General features: G+C 40.0%; 1 protein-coding gene across 1 annotated transcript; it reads right to left on the bottom strand.

Moving 5' to 3' along the window:
- Positions 1–5487: 5487 nt before the first annotated feature.
- On the bottom strand, positions 5488–11845 carry LOC124066796 (ubiquitin carboxyl-terminal hydrolase 29-like). The gene is made up of 12 exons (XM_046403561.1): positions 11673–11845; positions 11234–11293; positions 10954–11085; positions 10696–10819; positions 10444–10595; positions 10130–10229; positions 9485–9561; positions 9252–9360; positions 8671–8728; positions 8090–8244; positions 7633–7693; positions 5488–5558 (listed from the first exon to the last, which is right to left on the bottom strand). The coding sequence occupies exons 1-12, from the start codon at positions 11843–11845 to the stop codon at positions 5488–5490; spliced, it is 1272 nt and encodes a 423-aa protein (XP_046259517.1).
- Between the last annotated feature and the right edge of the window lie 2724 nt (positions 11846–14569).

Raw genomic sequence — 14569 nt, 5'->3', positions numbered from 1 at the left:
GTCTTCTTTCATTATTTGTTTTTCTACCTTCCAAATCATTCTAAAAAATAAATTGAAACCAGTGCTTTTAATAAAGGCTTTCAGTATTATATAAAATTAATCAAAAATGATGCCATATAAGAGTTCATTTGGAGTACCACCAAAAAACAATACACAAGTTGCGTATTGAAATGGCAAGGGCACTGCAACTGCAAAATATGGTGAACTTAATCTTTATTCTGCTTAAACACTGCAAACTAGATTACATTCACTTTCACAAAAGAGGTGCTCTTTGCTCAGACTTAAATTGTGGTCATTTCAGTGTGCTGATGGAGAGGTCCCTGCTGGGCAGGTAGAAGGAAAGAAATGAACTGTGTGAATCAAGTAAAAAGTAAATCAGAATATGCTGAAGTGAGCTGCAGAAATATTATTACAGTCCTTTAAATGTTCCATAAAACTGAGTGCTGTGTGAATTTTGATCAATTTTACCTGTTCTTTAAAATACACGCTAAACCTAAATGGGGAACCTGCATCAACGTGCTAACGTCGTCATTGTGCTCACGTTAGCATCGGATTCACTGTTTAATTTAATTTATGATCTTTCCATTGGTTTAATTCAGAGTGAGAATTAGCTTTAACAAACGGTGCTTTAAATTTTAGTTCTTGGATCACCATAAATGACAAGTGTCAGTCAAGACCAGAGAAATTAGAAAGGTGGGAAGACCTGACCTTAACTCATAATGTGCTATTATAAAAAAGTCCTGTCCATTAGTTGCATCTGGTGTGTTCATTTGGACTTATGGTACAGTTTTCTCTGTAGGTAGAAAGGCAGGGGATGTTGAAATGACCGTGAAAATGTCTATGATGTTTGTGTACAGAAACACACCAGCCTATTAGATATGTTACTTGCTTGTTACCCAGCACACAAGGACTCTACCTCAGGGGGCCTTTTTGCATGCAATGTTCAGAGCTGTCCACTTAACGTGGAGCAAAGCTGCCCCCCAAAGCAGTTTCCATCGTTATCGTTTAATGTTTTGTGTCGGAGAGAAACAAAGAGGTGGTGTTTGCACGCTGTTCACAACACCTCAAGCGCTTGGGAACAGACACAGATGCAGAAAGTGAACTTGATCATGTGTTTCGTTCAAAGACAATGGTGTTCGGCACAAACACGCACCCACAAAGAGCTTTGCTTTGGATGGTTCTTGGTAATTAGGCTGCTGGCTAATTCATGGTCAGAGATAATTTATGGCTTTCATTGAGGGAAAAAAATAAAAATAAAACAGAAATAAAAACAAGAGAAAACAGGAATATGATGATTTTGGGGAGAGATGCTGGGTGTTACTCAAAGCCACTGATATAGCCAACGTGCAGTTACTTCACTTGGCATAAGATGATTGTGACTGCTCAGTTAGGACACGACTTCTCTGCTGCTTCCTGTCCGGTTCCTTTGCAACAAAAATCAAGAACAATTTAAGGATATTTTAAAGGCCATTATGATAATTACAACTCACTAGAGATTGATGAAGGAGGGCAAGTTTGAACAATGGTTCTACATTTGACCTCTGTTTCATAGGGAATACGGGTTCTGTGTTCAGTCAGCTTCATCTCAGAGATGATTTGCAGAGGTGGATTAATTTTTAAGAACAGATGTAATTAAAAGTTTGTTCAAATGAGGACACACACACACACACACACACACACACACATGCACACACACATTTGGTGCAGACAATTGTGTACAACTCAGGACTGATAATAAAAACTATGGTAACAATTTACTGTTTTCTCCAGTGACACCATTAGGCCAAAATTGTAATATTTCCAGTGACCTTTCAATCACTTGTTTATGTCTGTATCAAAAGTCATGCCAATCATTTTGGGGGTAATAGAACATCCCAGTTGTGTGTTTTGAATTTTTGATGGTGGGCAGGGCTGACCTTTGGTTTACATTTGGATCACAGGTTGAGCCTTTAAATTATTGATGTCTTAACCTGTATGCAGCATTTTTAATGTTGTCCGGGTGGTACTTAAGTCAAGCTACCTCATATAGTGTTGGGTAGTTTGGTGTTTGTAGGGTCATAATATATGTATGATTTATGCAAAGTGTTCATCTGCAAGTAAATAGGAACCATAATCTTCAGCTAAATGTAAAAAAGCAGTGCAACATTGTTTTCATGTGAGGTAACAGAACCTTTAAACTGCATTATTTGGTTCACAAAACATCCATCATCATATCCCAACATACCGCATCTAATGAGATGACTCTCCAATCCTGAGATAAACACTTCACTTGGTGTGTAATCAATACCCCGTCCACTTCTGGGAGGATGTTTTGAGATAGTCTGTTTATCGATTGAACCTCCCACATGCACTACCTGTACTCTCTTGCTTATCAGTGGAAGGTATGAATGTTTATCCACGTGTCATCTTTGATAAGAACATATTTCATCCGGACACAAATCTCAGAGCTTGTTTGTTGACCATTATAGGCACAGAGCATTTCAAATCTTTTTACTGTGATCTCAAAGAGCAAAATCACTGAGTGAAACTATGTGAACATAAAAAATAAACTGAACACGATATACCTGAGGGAAAATAGTACTTTTCGAACTTTGAAATTTGATTTAAACTTCCCCTCTGACAGGAAAAGCTCAGATGGTAGGTGTCACTGAGGACCTACAGGCCATGTCTTTTGTATGTCCATATTATTTTATTTCTTTATTTATTCATTTTTTTCTGAATTTGGGGTTTTAGCAACATATAAGGAGTGTGCTACTGTATTTGGACTTCATACATTTACATTTGACTTGACTAGATTAAATAAATTATATTATAATTCTGTGTTTTTCCACCCAAATTATAAACAGCAACCAGACCTTCATGTGCAATCGAACAGTTCAAATAAAATCTGAATAAAAACAAATAATTAAAACATTCCAAAGATTTATTTTTCTGAGTGTCCCTCATGTTGTTATGAGTAACTTTATGGTCATTCTGTTGCAAACAAAAATCCCTCCTTATCTATTCACCATAAAATGTGTAAATATAAATTAATGTAAACCTTTTTATGCATTTAATTTACTTGTACTTTTACATGAATTCATTCATCCATTGATTCTATTTCACAAATTTAAATCCATTGATTGGAGGAAGCTTCAGTGGAAGCTGCTGCTGCTGCACTACACTGAAGGCTGCATGTATCCTTTCGCTAATATTCAGCTTGTTGTTTTCTACCATGTACTGTACACCTAGTAAATCAAAGATATATGAAATATAACTACATAAAAATAGAAATAAAAATTGCTATGCCGTGACAGATGACCCTGCACCACCTTCACACTCTGTGTTTTAGCTTGCAAACATTTTGTGTGTGTGTGTGTGTGTGTAATTGAATTTTCAAAAACGTACCTGGACTGAATACAGCCTGCCTTGTCTTTTTGTGCAAAAAGGAAACACTTTGACGTGTTGGAAATAAGCATGTGAAAACTCGCTCTCATTAAGATTTATTCCAGAGTTATATGTAAGCTCAACTTTTATAATTACTTCCATGTACCCCATGGACACTCCTCAGTGCCCAACCCCACTGAGCTGATTAACACTGACTTAGACCACCCACCAGTGTGTTCAGTCACTTTGGCCCAATTAATACCTGCTGGGTGATTTGATAAAAGTGCACAGAAGCAGAGTTTAGAAGCAAAGTGAAGCCACAAAAAGTTGTTTTTTAATCAATTTCCAATTAAGAATTCATTCCTGTCTGTGGGACCACTGGTAATTGAGTCAAGGTGGAGGAAGTGAGGGCCTGAGAGGCGGGGTTGATCCTTCAGGGACTGTCATTTCCATATAAATGAGCTGGTAAATGCACGCCTGATTTTCAGGATATATTATTGATAAAAAAGACAAAGACGAATAATGACCACTTTCCTTTTTTTTTAACTTTAGAATCAAGATTTATTTGTCATGTCCTACATTATAGAAAACGTGTTCAGTATTTCTCTCAGAGAAGGTGCAGATGATGTGTTTCTTATAACAAGCTAGTGCAGAGTGGTTACTCACCACCACCACCACCCCCAGAGCAAATGAAAACCTTTAGTGGAAGAGATAGTGAGAGTCACAGTCAGCCTAAGGACCCAATGACATTTCCTCTTGGTAACTATCCACTGAAAGGAGTGTCAATACTTTTAAAAGAGGGATATTTTCTCATTTCCTCCTCAGCCTACTTCAGACTGCTGATCAAACAGAAGACAAGCCTCTTGTGTTAGTTACAGCACAAATATTCCAAATAAATAATTAAATATTCATTACCCTAATATTGCGCTGGCAAATAAACAGCATGAAACAAATACAGATGCAATCACAGAGTGTGTCATACTGGCGTGTACTGTGTGTTATAGTGTGTTATTAGTATTTGACGTGTATTGATCCATTCAGTCTTTGTTGGATGGATCAATACTGACCATGTCCAGCGACAAACCACCATCACAGCTATCAAAGTGACAGCTCTGCATTTTGCCACAGGTTTTAGAAGACAGGGCTGCACATTTTATAATTCTGTGGTAATGTTTACTTGTTTTATGAGCAAGGAAAACTACCTGCGAGAGCACCTGGTTGTAATGGATATATAGCCCTCCCTCTTTAGCTTCCAGCTGCTCTGTGACGTGTTATTTTGTGTTTGAGTGCAGCGAACCAGATACCATAGAATGCCTCATTGACATATTTCTGATTTATGTATTTATTTATAATATTGAAGGGAAAGCAAATCTAAAGGGAACTGCAAGCCACCTGCTTATATTAATCTGTATGTTGTGCTTAATGCAGTTATTTGATACATGAATATAAAGCTACATCAGTAAAAAATGTGTGTAGATATTTGGAGAAAATGGGAAGCTGGTTTCTCAGTTGGATTTCTCAACTTGTCTGCGTCTATAAAAGGTTAAATCATCATTTAAAAAAATTATGAAATTGAAGTGAACTGTTTTGAAAAAAAACTCTGTTCACCCAGTGTGAATTATAGGGTGCGTCGTTCATTTTCACATGTATTTGTCATGGAAAATGTGATTAGAAAAAAACTGCATTTTCTGCAGTAAAAATACCACATTATACTGTATGGAAGACCAGAAGAGTAAAATCAACATAGTCTCATAATGATAATTTAAGTGGAATAATTATAGAATTCGATTTACAGGACATCACATCAAATCAGAGGATCATTATGGATAAAAGTTAACTTTCAGCAGCTAGTCTGGTTACAATAATCAAGTAATCCTCCACTTTTATTTAGGAAATGCTTGCTGGGATGTCGCAATGATTGTTGATATAATGCTTCTGTTAATATAGGCCTTTTCATTACCTCTTACTGTAAACACCTTTATCTCACATGAATAAAGACAATGTCAGATATAACAACAACACCAGAAAATGTCATCCCCCACGCAAGCAAACACAGATTTATGGTATTAGGAAATAAAAGTCAAACAGCATGACAGCAAGAACAAAAACAAGACAAAAACATCAATCGATCTCTTCCCTCTTTGCCACACCCCCACTGTGTTCACTGGTCTTATCCTGCAGGGTGGAAATGTCTGCAAAACACGATGTGGAAAAGAATATAAGATAAAGATTTTGGTATTCTTTTCTTTTTGGGTGCTTTTTAAATAAACTACATCCAAATCTAAAAAATTTCACATTTACAGTAAACACAGTGTCACCCAAAACGTTTCCTGCTTTGATCATGTGGTCAGAGCCCATATATTTGCTCTATACATTTTGAATGATGAGCCTTACACATAACACCATCATAATCCCAATATCTTATTTAGGAGTCTAATAGGGGAAAAACTTTAGTTGATATTGGTTCTACCTACATTTTGACATTGAATTTGTGCATTATATAAAGTCCTACACAAATCTTATTTATCCACGTCTTCCTGTGATGGGAAGTGTCATGCATAGCTTTTCTTTCTTTAGTTATACAACATGACAAGGCTGATTTACTTACTTCATCTTTTCACTATTATTTGCAAATTATTGATTGCATCCTATTCAGTGTATTGTGGATCACAGATTGGATTTTCACATCTGTGACCTTGACTACATCAGCAGAAACTGACACAGCAGGAAGGCAATAGCCAGCTGTGACCTTGATCCACCATCACAGCATATCACTCTGTCACCTCTCAAACGTACATTCTAAATCAGTTATAGATCAGAAATCTAATACTACGTGACACAGAGTCAAGTACATGGTACATTTTTAAGGCAGAGCAAGTCAGCAGTGGCTACTGCTGAAATGTTAAACCCTTATTATGAAAAGTGACTGTTTTTCTCCTTGGTATGGTCTTTTGTTTTTAAGTATTTTAGTATATATGTGTCTCTAAGTCAAGATCAGTGGGTGGCAGAGAGAGGGGAAGCCACTTGTATTCTGTTGATGTTGTCAGCTCCTCAGCACTGTTCATGTGTAAGCTTTAGTGTTTAGTGGCAACTGCAAACAAAGCCAAAGTGGAAGTTCTAAAAACTGCAGTTCCTTGAATGGCCACTTGAGGCTGGCTCCAGAAACGAGTAAAGCCCATGGGACCCCAACCTAATTACCTGCGTCTTGCAGCTACGTTGTCTTAAATTGGTCTTGTGATAAGGACGCGCCGGCGCGTCTGTCGACTCCAGGGTGTTTTAACCAACTCATTTTCAGTCATCCATTCATGCTTTGTGGTTTTTTTTTTGTGACGGTCTTGTTGTACCAGTAAATAACTGGAATCATCCCACCATCACTGCTGTCTGCATCGGGTCCGCTTTTTACACCGGAAGTGCTCTGCTCACTGATGGCTGTTTCCACATTTTTCCACACTGGGTGGACGAAATATTTCTTCTATGACTGTAGACAAGCTCGCTGCTCTTACAACCTTCCAAACAGCCACTATTTCTATTAATACCACTGTGCGTGAATATCAGCCTTTTTCATTTTAATCTGACCATGTGTATTTTCTCATTTTGAGATAAAATGAATCAAACTGATTATGTTTCCTGTAAAAAAAGAGACCTAACTGTTATGGAACTTTAAAAAGTGAGCAATAAAACTGGGTCTCGTTTAACCAAACACAAACTCATACTTAGAGTTGCTATAACACAAACAACCACATCCTTGAAAATATATTTACAAATTTTATTTATATTTATTTATTATAGGATATAATATATATTAGGATATAAAATTTAAAGTCACAATTATATTTATATTATAAAAAATATTATTTCTGTTTTCTTCTTTATGTATAGTTGTCCTCAGAGAGCAAGCCAAATGCTGCAACAGCACAGGACCATCTCAACAGCAGGATGAGAAATCTATGAATTTAACTGCTGATGAAATCAGTCTGGTTTGTCCTGGTGTTCAGCAACTGTGGGGCGACTGTGGCAAGGAAAAACTCCCTGTAATAGGAAGAAACCTTGGGAGGAGCCAGGCTCTCTGGGGGGCGGTGGCCCTATCCTCCTGTGGGCGTGGTGATGGTGGTGGGGTGGTGTGGTGGGAGTGGTGGTGGTGTGGTGGTGAGGTGGTGTGGTGGGGTGGTGTGCCTACTTCTTCTTCTTTGGTCATCCTCCGCTGGTCTTGCTGTTCTTCATCCCATCCCTTGTCCAGCACCTGCAATGACAGAATAAATGACTCACCTCCGTGGCCCTCAGGTCTTCGGTTCTGGACCTTCAGACGCGCCCCCCTCCGCGTCCTGCTCTATACCTGAAAATACACACGACATTATTGTATACGCTGTGTTTAGAGGTGCACTGACTGTAATCTTCCTGGCTGATTCTGGTTTTCGATTATTTTTGAAAGTGTGACCTGCTGACACCAATTTTTACAGATTCTGATTGTCTTTCTAAGAACCATGAATGACAGCATATGCAAACAAAAATAAACTTTTCTTCAATGCAAAATTTTATTTTTACTTTCATAATAAAAGAAGCTATCAAACTTGACAATTTCCTCTCAAAATAATAATGAATGTCAAAATGGTGAAACAGCACACAGAGGCTGTGCTTGGTCTTGAGAAGTCGTAGCGGTTATTTACCGACTGACAGTGACTTGCACTGGACATTTACAGTGGATGTGACGGTGTTGCCTTCTTACCTCTTGTTTGTAAAATAGGATGTATGCTGACTCCCGCCGCTGCTCACAAACAGATGTGCTGGTTGTCTTGTGGACCATTGAGTCGTTGAAGGTGAGCCAGCGGTTGTGCTCATCATCTGGACTGTCGGGGCAAATGCCATCACAGATGTAGTGTCCTAACAGGAGACATATTGTTGTTACTATATGAACACAGTGTGGATGATGAAGGCTCACTGATAGCAGACAACAGCGATTTAGCATTTAACAAAGTCAGAAAAGCTTCTGGATTTGTGTCCTTTCTAAGTGAAAACAGAAATCTGGTACCTCTTTCGAACAATCCATCATGTCCGCAGGCACAAAAGGTTAAGTTATTAATTAAGGTTTTACAAATATTAACCTTAGAGAAACTTCACAAACTGGCAACACAAAGGTTTTCTAGATAAGGACACATGCATGGATAAAGTGAGTGATTAGTGAGCGATTAATTAACCAAGCTCAAAAAGTGTAAGTAAAACGTTTCTGTATAAATCGTATAAAATAATCCGTTATTTTCATCATTAACTGAAACATTTCCACAACATGTCTGAATTCAGCCTGCTTACCTGTTCTTGAGACGCCAAAGTGGTTGATGACGCTGACCAGACTGTAAAAGCCAACATCCTGGGGGAAAACACAGGTAATCAGAGTTAGACTCAAACATGCTCACATGTCCACATGTTTAAAAAACCATGGAAAAAGTGGGAGAGAGAGGAGGAGGAAGAAAGAGAGAGAGAGGCTTTGGGGGCAGCTGTGGCCTAGAGAAGCGGCGTGTGATTGGAGGGTCGCTGGTTTGATTCCCCCACCGGACAGGCAGGAAAAATTTGGGTGGGGTGGAGTGATTAATGCGATAAATGCTCTCCCTCTCCATTAGCCGGCTGATGTGCCCTTGAGCAAGTCACTTAACCCCCAGTTTGCTCCCCGGGCGCTTGATGCTGCCCACTGCTCCTGTGTGTGTTTCACTGCATGTAATTTGCCGGGTGTTGCATGTGTGTGTGTGTTCAACTATCAGGACTATCAGGATGGGTCAAACGCAGAAGACGAATTCAGTGTGTGTATGTAAAAATATATATACTGCCAATAAAGCTGATTCTTCTTCTTACTGTCACATGTGTCTAATGTCTGTGATTGTTCTGTTTCTCTTCACCTGTTTGCAGGACACTTTCAGATGACTCAGTAGTTGGACGGGGTCTTGGATCTTCTCCAGGGTGTGGGAGGGAGTGAAGCAAAAACGCTTCAGGTGTAATATGAGCACTCTGTAGGGCAAGATGAGACACAACTTGTTGAATCTTGAGAAAGGAGGGGTCAGGGGACAGGGGATCCCCATTTGGGAACCACTTGGGTCAGGTGATCATGTATGATGGCTGTGATGTGGCTTACCTAGGCAGGGTCGCGAAGGACAATGTCTGGCCCGACGACGTCCCTCCGCACTCACACTTGAACTCTAAATCTGTCTCCTGCAGGACAGCACAGAGACAACAGGCTGAGCAACACAATCACACCATCATGTCTTCTCGTCACTTTTGGGAACATTACATAAACTTACATGTCCACTACTGGCCCAACCATAACCCTTAACTTACACCAAACCTAAACCTGACCTTGAACCAGGACTTCACCATAAAACTTTGTCCACATAAGGATGGCAAGTCATCACAGTGTGACTGTAAACTTTCAGATTTATGTCCCTACAAAGTGAGTACACATCCGCACACAGGAGGACGCGTGTGTGTGTGTGTGTCTGTGTGTGTGGGGATGTGTATTCCTGTAGTTGTGGGGACAAAAACTTGTGACTGGCCTTACTCATGGGGACAAAACTCAAATGGCCACAATGTAAAGGGTGAGGTTAAGATAAGGAGTAGGATTAGGCAAGTAATGTTTATTGTTATGGTTTGGGGCTTCAGGAAATTAATGACTGTGATGTCCCCAAAAGTGATGGAAACAATACTGTATTTGTGTGTGTGTTTCAGCAGACTTCAGATGAGTCTGTGATGATGTGACTGAATGAGGACAGATGGGTCTTACCTTCAGATATCCTTCAAGCATTTGTTCTATAGAGCCTCCAGAAATCAGGTCCAGAGACAAGTTACAGAATTCTTCTTGGCTCGCTGACTGGGACCCACAACTGCACGTTAAAGGGACAGTACACATTAAAGCACAGTGCTGTACCACAGCTACATCACAACAGGGCCTTTTCGGCATCTGATTATTAAAGGGAGCAAGTGGGGCAGCAGGAAAACTTGTAGCCTGACTGTCCGACAGACTACCTGTGTGTGTGTGTGTGTGTGTGTGTGTGTGTGTGTGTGAAAGAGGAGTGTCATTGACCTGTGCTATCTTACCTCTTGCATGTCCTTGTGCTATCCATACTGAATACCAGGTGGTCTTCCACAGGGCAGGTGTAACTTATGCCCTTTAGTGCTGCTGTCTCCTTCAGCAGAGGGCCCAGACTCCTCATCTGGCTAAAGACTGCGGTCAAGAATTCATGAGCGTCCTGAACACACAAAAACACACCAAGCAGAGCAGAGTTTATACACAGAGCACAAAGCATGAGAAGGAGGTGAAACAACAAAACATCAAATCAGTTGTCTCACTTTTTGCTGATTGTCTCTGAACTCGGGAGCCTGGATGGAAATTGTCTTCTTAAATGAATGCAGGAGGCTGGATTTTATCTTTGGGTCTGTAGAGGCGTGAACATCCCTGATCTTCATCAAACTTCTGCAGAAGGTGTGAAAGACTAAGGTTAGATCTTTGATTTCATTCCTCGGGGTCGTGGACGTGCGTGTGTGTGTGTGTGTGTGTGTGTGTGTGTGTGTGTGTGTATTAGTGGTGATAGCAGTGGGCTGCTTTACCTCATCAGATTACCCTGAGGGACTGAACTCCAAACCTGTTCCATGCGGCTGATGTCCCTCACGAAGTCCTCCAGTGCCAGTATACTCTGCAGGCTGGAGTTCATATAACAGCTCTGTCCAATGTTTGGAAACCTGACAAATACGAGTCAAAGCACATGTCTTCACACCCTCACTGACCGAACATAAAGTGGAGCTCGTTGTCTCCCAAAGCATATGTTTCTGTTTGATTTGCTGGGTTCACGTCTCGCTCCAGCTTTGCTTCCTGTGCAGATTTACTCACCCGAATGGGTCAACGGTCCTGCTCTGTACAACCTCTGTAGACTGATTTGTTGTGTTGCTACTGTGACACAAAAACACAAAGGCATGGTTCATAAACATGTCACAATGAATCCAGAGTTCATGTGTCAGAACGACAGCAAAATACTTTTCAGCTTTACCACCGTACAGGAAGTTGATCATTTGTTTTGAAAGTTGTTACAGGCTGCCATGACGGAGAAGGAGCTAAACAAATATTCTGAGAAAACATCTACTGAACACAGTGTGTTAACAGATCTGATTATGTGTTTTTCTGAGGTCACAGTTCAGCCCTGATTAACACCGAATGAAAGACATCGACAGCTTTTGACAAATACAACCACAAACTTAACAGTACAACTTAACATGAACAGCTACGGCGGACATTTCGAAGACTGGAAAGCGTAGAGGCAGTTGTTACTTACTTGCTGAACATCGTGAAGAGTAGCTGCTGGAGGAGCAACTGCTCAGTGAGTTCATTGTCGAGCACTGAGTTATCTATGATTTGGATGGACTCATCCAACAGCATGTTGATGGCGTCTGTAAATTGCATCTCTTCTGTATTGTCCATCTCGTCCATCTCCTTCATCTCCTCCATCTTTGTAACTTTTGCAAAGCTGATTTTGGAAAAGAAAGAGATCATACTCGTCAAGAGAAGAACAAAATGACTGGCAGGTGAATTTATATTAAAGAAAGAATTCTTTTCATGACAGACCATCACCACAAGATTAAAACTGAAGCAACTCAGATTACTGCAGAACTGGACAATGAATCATCATGTCATATTATTTATGGTTAAAAATCTGATATCATGTGAGAATAAGTAGTCTGTGTGTGAATGTATTTATGAAGTGATCACACCTCACACGCTCCTGACAGACAGTGAACGTAGCATCATTACCTTTTTTTAGGCGTTGCCGAGTTTTTCTGCTCTTCTTCAGAGTTGGGACATGGAGCAACCCGACATGTCTGTTGGTGGAAAGACAAACAGTCATGGATCAAAAATGCAAAGTCAGAATATTGAACAATACAAGTGTTCAGGTGCTCTCGTGCAGTTGTGACACATAGGTGGTTACATCAGCTCTTTCTGTGAAACATACCCTACATTTAAACATCCCACGCCACCACTTCTTGCTTGTTTTCTTTGCTGATCTGGCAGTTTGGGCCTCAGTTGTGCTGAAAAGTGACACACGGTTGGTTTTTGATTTTATTGTGAACTTTTCAGAAATATCACAAGAATAAACGAGTTAGTCGAAACCCACGAAACGTATTCGGATTGGAGTGTCTTACCTTTTCTCTGGGGCTGGCGGCTTCTCCTCGGAAACACTTTTCTGCTGTTGAGAAAACCAAAACAACATGGAAAAACTACTTCAAACGTTATTTGTGCTCACTGAAAGAAAAACGTTACAGGCGATTTAAACACGGAAAAAGTGAGGCTGTGACACTTTCTGTCTAACATACCAGAGTGTGACCGAAGAGACGATTTATCCATTTTCTTTTCTTTGTCTTTGTGTCTTGTCCAGCCTCAGCTGGCTTTGCTGAGGCTGGACTGGTGCTGGCAGCAGGTGTGTCTGAGAAGGCCACTCTGGTGTAAAGAAAGTTGGTTGGTTTTTCAATAGTGGAATAATTTTTAGCCAGAAAGAAATCAGTAACAAGTTTTGTAACTCTCACAGAATCACAAAATGATTATTCCTACACTTGCACACCAAATATCTGTGACTCCAACATTTGTATTTCAATCTTCTTGACTCATGTGTACTCATGTGTCCCAGTAAGTTTTTTTACTGCCCCAGTATGTTACAAGGTCAAAAGTGCAGAAAGATTTGTCACAGATCTCAGGTCAACTGATGTGGTCACAACACTACATGAATGTGTGTGTGGATCCCCACTTAAAAACTACACTGAAACTGTTTTCACTGAGTAAAATCACCTGAAGACTAAATAAGGTAAACTATAATCTAACAGCTAAAATGAAGAAACAGTTTAGGCAAGAGTAAAATAACTGTTCTCGATCATCTTACCTCCTCTGAGGGATGGAGGGCTTTTTCCTCTCCTCTGCTGGCACATTTTCTTGAGGTGCTTTTTTTGTCTGCTCAGAATAAAGAGAAATATGGCAAAACACTGTCTGAAAAACAACGTGCCTTCATTGCAGGTACAGAAAATATCACAGGTAGTGTCTACCAAACACAACTCAAAGTCTGAAGAGTATTATGTTTTTGAGTCCACGAGGTCGCATTAAAAAAAGCGACCCCCAAAGAAACACATTGTACATCTGAGAGACTAACCTTTCCTAACAAACGACGTAGTGAAAACATGTTTGTAGCTGTGACGATCTCTTCTGCAATTCGGTGTAAACCTGTTCACTGTTGAGAAGTTGAAGTGAAACTGACCCTCTCACTAACAAGAACTCAAGTACCAGATCAGTTCTAGAATGTGTGCTTTGAGGTGAACCCCTGACATTCTGGAATGGAACCGCATGTCACAATTCTTACCTGAGCCACACGAAAGCCATCTTCAACTGGCTTTATTATTTGACTCTTTGATTAAGTCAAATTAAAATAAAATCACAACTCAGATCTGAGCGAATCAGACAAATCAATAGTCTAGCAAACACCGGGCGACATCTTGCACGTCTTCCTTCATCAGATTCTATTGCCAGCAGGTGTTTAAGCATTCAGGTGCTGATATAGTGGAGAATCCCATTATAAGTACACTACAAAAAACTCAACAACAACAGGCAACAGTGTTTTAATAGTCAGTAAGGTGGGGTGGTTGATGGTAATGTGTAATTTTCTATTTCAGATTGATGGAAAGCACTTTCTCCAGATCTGCGAGCATGGCCCCCCTCCTAATTTAAGAACGGGTCAATCAATGCCTGCTCTCTCTCTTCCTCTGTTATTTTCTTTTATACCTGCTCTTTGTCCAACAGATCAATGCAAGGGAACATTTTCTAGGTCTGAAAGGGTGGAGAACCTGCACACCTTGCCTGATCAAGGCTGCATGCTAATTGTGACATTTATTACACATTCTGTCTTCAGACAGGCAATTTTTGAAACTTTGTCTGTTTTCTTATTTTGCAAAATATCAAGCAATGATATGTTAAATCTCCTTGTCCTGCAGTTATTTCTGGATTGTGGTCATGTATTTGTGTGCTTGAATGATAGGAAGTTGAGCTGAAATGTCAGCTGGCACAGCAAAAATGATCAAAATCTTACTAAACTGGCCCGATGTGAAATTACACTGTGTTCAAATGTTACAGTTATTAAAGAAATGTGTTTCACCTTTTTTTCTCTCTCTTGTAGCAAGGCCCGAAGTGATGTGC

Source organism: Scatophagus argus, chromosome 11 (genome assembly GCF_020382885.2).
Source record: "Scatophagus argus isolate fScaArg1 chromosome 11, fScaArg1.pri, whole genome shotgun sequence".
NCBI classification, from domain to species: domain Eukaryota; kingdom Metazoa; phylum Chordata; class Actinopteri; family Scatophagidae; genus Scatophagus; species Scatophagus argus.
The sequence above is the reverse complement of the archived record's forward strand: the minus strand, read 5'-3'. Positions and strand labels throughout refer to the sequence as shown.

Excerpts from the sequence above, each read along its gene's own strand:
- LOC124066796 (XM_046403561.1), bottom strand. The coding sequence starts at position 11,845 with ATGGAGGAGATGAAGGAGATGGACGAGATGGACAATACAGAAGAGATG. Across the intron at positions 11,294-11,672 it reads CTCTTCACGATGTTCAGCAA|TAGCAACACAACAAATCAGT; the intron begins GTAAGTAACAAC and ends TTTGTGTCACAG. Across the intron at positions 10,230-10,443 it reads AGCACAAGGACATGCAAGAG|TTGTGGGTCCCAGTCAGCGA; the intron begins GTAAGATAGCAC and ends TTTAACGTGCAG.